The 2,925-nt window shown below is 43.0% G+C and overlaps 1 protein-coding gene across 3 annotated transcripts in view; it reads left to right on the top strand.

Annotated features, from left to right (window-relative positions):
- patl1 (PAT1 homolog 1, processing body mRNA decay factor) overlaps positions 1-2,149 on the top strand; it is a 20,350-nt gene extending 18,201 nt beyond the window's left edge. For 2 of the 3 annotated variants that reach the window (XM_015024559.1, XM_015024560.1), the window contains exons 16-20: positions 388-547; positions 705-830; positions 1,599-1,690; positions 1,763-1,912; positions 1,983-2,149. In XM_015024559.1, coding sequence (XP_014880045.1) covers positions 388-547; positions 705-830; positions 1,599-1,690; positions 1,763-1,912; positions 1,983-2,004 — 550 coding nt within the window. In that variant the 3' untranslated portion in view covers positions 2,005-2,149. The remainder of the gene's footprint in view (positions 1-387; positions 548-704; positions 831-1,598; positions 1,691-1,762; positions 1,913-1,982) is intronic. The other variant, XM_015024562.1, reaches the window with a different exon arrangement.
- The last annotated feature ends 776 nt before the right edge of the window (positions 2,150-2,925 follow it).

A 2,925-nucleotide genomic window follows, 5' to 3' on the forward strand; every position in this document is an offset into this window, starting at 1 on the left:
CTGGGAGGACAGGTGGGACTGGGAGGACAGGTGGGACTGGGAGGACAGGTGGGACTGGCAGATCTCCAGGGATGGATGAATCGTGGGGTTTGGTGATATTGACTTAATATTTAGTGTTAATATTGTGGTGATAAATATTAAATCTGTTTTCTGAATCTGTTGGACTGAATGACGGTTTTATATTAACATTATTTACTTCGATCACAAATCAGTTTGACTTGTATGTAAACTTCACACAGTAATTATATTTAATCACATTTTAATGAACAGCAGAGAAAATAGTCAAAGTAATAATCTAATCAAAACGGACAGTTTTACTATTATCTATTATTTATTGTGACAATAAATAAATCGATGAATCTGTGTGTGTGTGTGTGTGTGTCTCAGGGTGAGCGATGAGCAGTGTGTGATGATCATGTCGGTGAGGAAAGGGAAGCGGCTCGTCGCCAGGCTCCTCCCCTTCCTGCCTGCGGCGCAGGCTGCTGCCGTTGTCATGGTGATCGCACGCAACCTCCCCGCCTTAGCAAAGAAGGACAAGCAGGACCAGGTAGCATCAGAAAACCTGCTGCGGTTAAGACAGAAAACAATTCAATTCAATTTTAGTACCTTTCAAATCATTTTTATGCTTCAGCTGACATGTTTTCTTCTTGGTTCCTTTGTAAAATAGTTTTTAAATGAGTAAAAGCTGCTTGTTCCCTGTGCAGGCGTTGTGCTGCCTGGTGGAGCCGGTCTCTGCAGTCATCCAGTCTCTGTCCAGCTCCGCCCTCACTGACCTGCTGCAGGAGCTGCAGGGCGGCGAGGGTCAGCTGGCCGCCGCGCTGCAGAACAAGGTAACGCATCGATGGGGGACGAGGGGACGGGGGAGTCTCTGTTAGAGGGAGGAAGCCCGCTGGCCACACCTGGACCAATCAGATCTGATGGATGATGAGCTGATTATTACTTCAACATGTTAAATATGAAGTAAAAGTGGTTTGATACGTAAAAAAAAATCATAATTCTAAATGTGATATCCGAACATTAAAAAATAAAAGAAATGAACACGAGAAAAAAAAAACAGAAAACTCATAATTACTTAAAAAATTGTACATCTGCATTACATATTTTTCACCAGCGGCTGCCGCAATTTTCTTCACCTGTCCAATGCATGCTGGGTAGATTGTAGTAAACTCGAATCTGTAATAAAAACACAAGAAGTCGAGGCAAACGTTACGCGAGTCTCTTCAAAGTTTCCATGAACCGTTTTACACGAGATTCCTGCTAAAACAAACACGATCTGCTGTTTGCTACATTAGCTGGATGAGCTAATGATGCTAGCACGCTGCTAATGATGCTAGCACCGTTAGCAGAAGCCATCTTCATTTGCAGGAAGCAACAGAATCAAAACTAAATGGAAGATAATAATGGCCGTTTAAAGTCACAATAATTCATGTCTCTTTGTAAAAACCGTCACTAAAATATTTGAGGAAATGTTTTCATCCTGATGCCAACCATAAGCAGCTTCAGTTTTAAACTGGAGGCAACATGGCGGCGATGTTGTTATTCTATGTAAGCTAATAAAAACTAGCCAGTCTACAGTACTTCCTGGTTCCCGTCTGCAGTTCGGCGTGACGCTGCTGTTTCTGATCCTGAGTGAAGGCGAGCGCATGCAGAGCTCCGACCCAAACTGTCAGCTCATGGACGACAATCGATGGTGAGTCTGCGCCGACGGTTCGTCTTGCTTCCTGCCTCTTCATCGTCCTCATCATCCTCTGTGTCGGTCCAGGACAGAGTTGGTGTTCTCTGTGACCAGGGAGCTGCTCGGCGTCCCGTCTTCATCGTTGGCTCCGCCCCTCTTCACGCCTCCCAACCTGCTGTCTCTGTTCTCACGCTACGTGGATCGACAGAGGCTGGAGCTGCTGCAGGACAAGCTACAGTGAGTCTTCCTCAGCGCTCTTCCTCAGCGCTCAGACATGGTGCTGAATGTAAATCTGTTTGTTTTCCAGGATTTCTGCTTCATCCAGGTAGAAGTTACTACATCATCATCATCAACATGGCCCCTCCCCAGTCAATGCAGAACTTCTGTGTGTGCGTGTGTGTGTGTCAGTGTGTATAGAGTGTGTCAGGGTGTGTGTGTGTGTGCGCGCGCTCTGGAGGCGAATCCATTTGGATCATTTTAAAGCAGAAGAATCTCTAGTCACATTTTGTTTTTCTGTGTTTAGTCTGATTCTTTGTGTGTGTGTGTGTGTGTGTGTGTGTGTGTGTGTGTGTGTGAGAGAGAGAGAAACAACCTGAATGATGACAAAAGTTAAACCTGCATTTTTAAATATCTTGTTTACAATTATGCCTGTGATAAAATTAAAAGTATTTCTATTATATAGAAAGTGTTTCTGTTCTGCTTCCTGTTTGTCTCATTATTGGGGCTTTAGTCGCCATGGTAACGACAACAGAACCTCGGAGAACCAAGATGGAGATGAGTTCAGGCTGCAGTGATGCAGGAGTTAATGCAGAAGGATCCCAGACCTCGTTCTGCATTGATCACATCCAGAATTAAAGAGCTTTATTGGTCTGATCATTAATATTAATTTTATAATACTGTTGGGTTTTCACAAACTGTTTGTCAGAATCATTAAATAATCAGAAGGTTTACCTCTGAGTTGATTTAGAAGTCAAATAAAAAGGCTTGCAGTCACACGACATGGTTTTCACAGTCTTTATTTAATCTCTGATGGAAACCCAATAATTTAACATTTTGACACCAGAATCAACTTTACTGGCTAAGATTATGAGCACAAGTTAAAATATTTGAATGCTAAATATCAGGTCTAACAGTAGGAACACAAAATATTACGACTGTAGAGTAAAAGGTCCAACAGTCGGATCTAAGCTAAACTTATACATTGAAACGGTTGAAATTCACACCTGAAGGGTCTCGGTTTGCGTTTCAGG

This window comes from Poecilia latipinna, unplaced genomic scaffold (genome assembly GCF_001443285.1).
Source record: "Poecilia latipinna isolate Pla-1442-1.1 unplaced genomic scaffold, P_latipinna-1.0 Scaffold3711, whole genome shotgun sequence".
In the NCBI taxonomy this organism is placed as follows: Eukaryota; Metazoa; Chordata; class Actinopteri; order Cyprinodontiformes; family Poeciliidae; genus Poecilia; species Poecilia latipinna.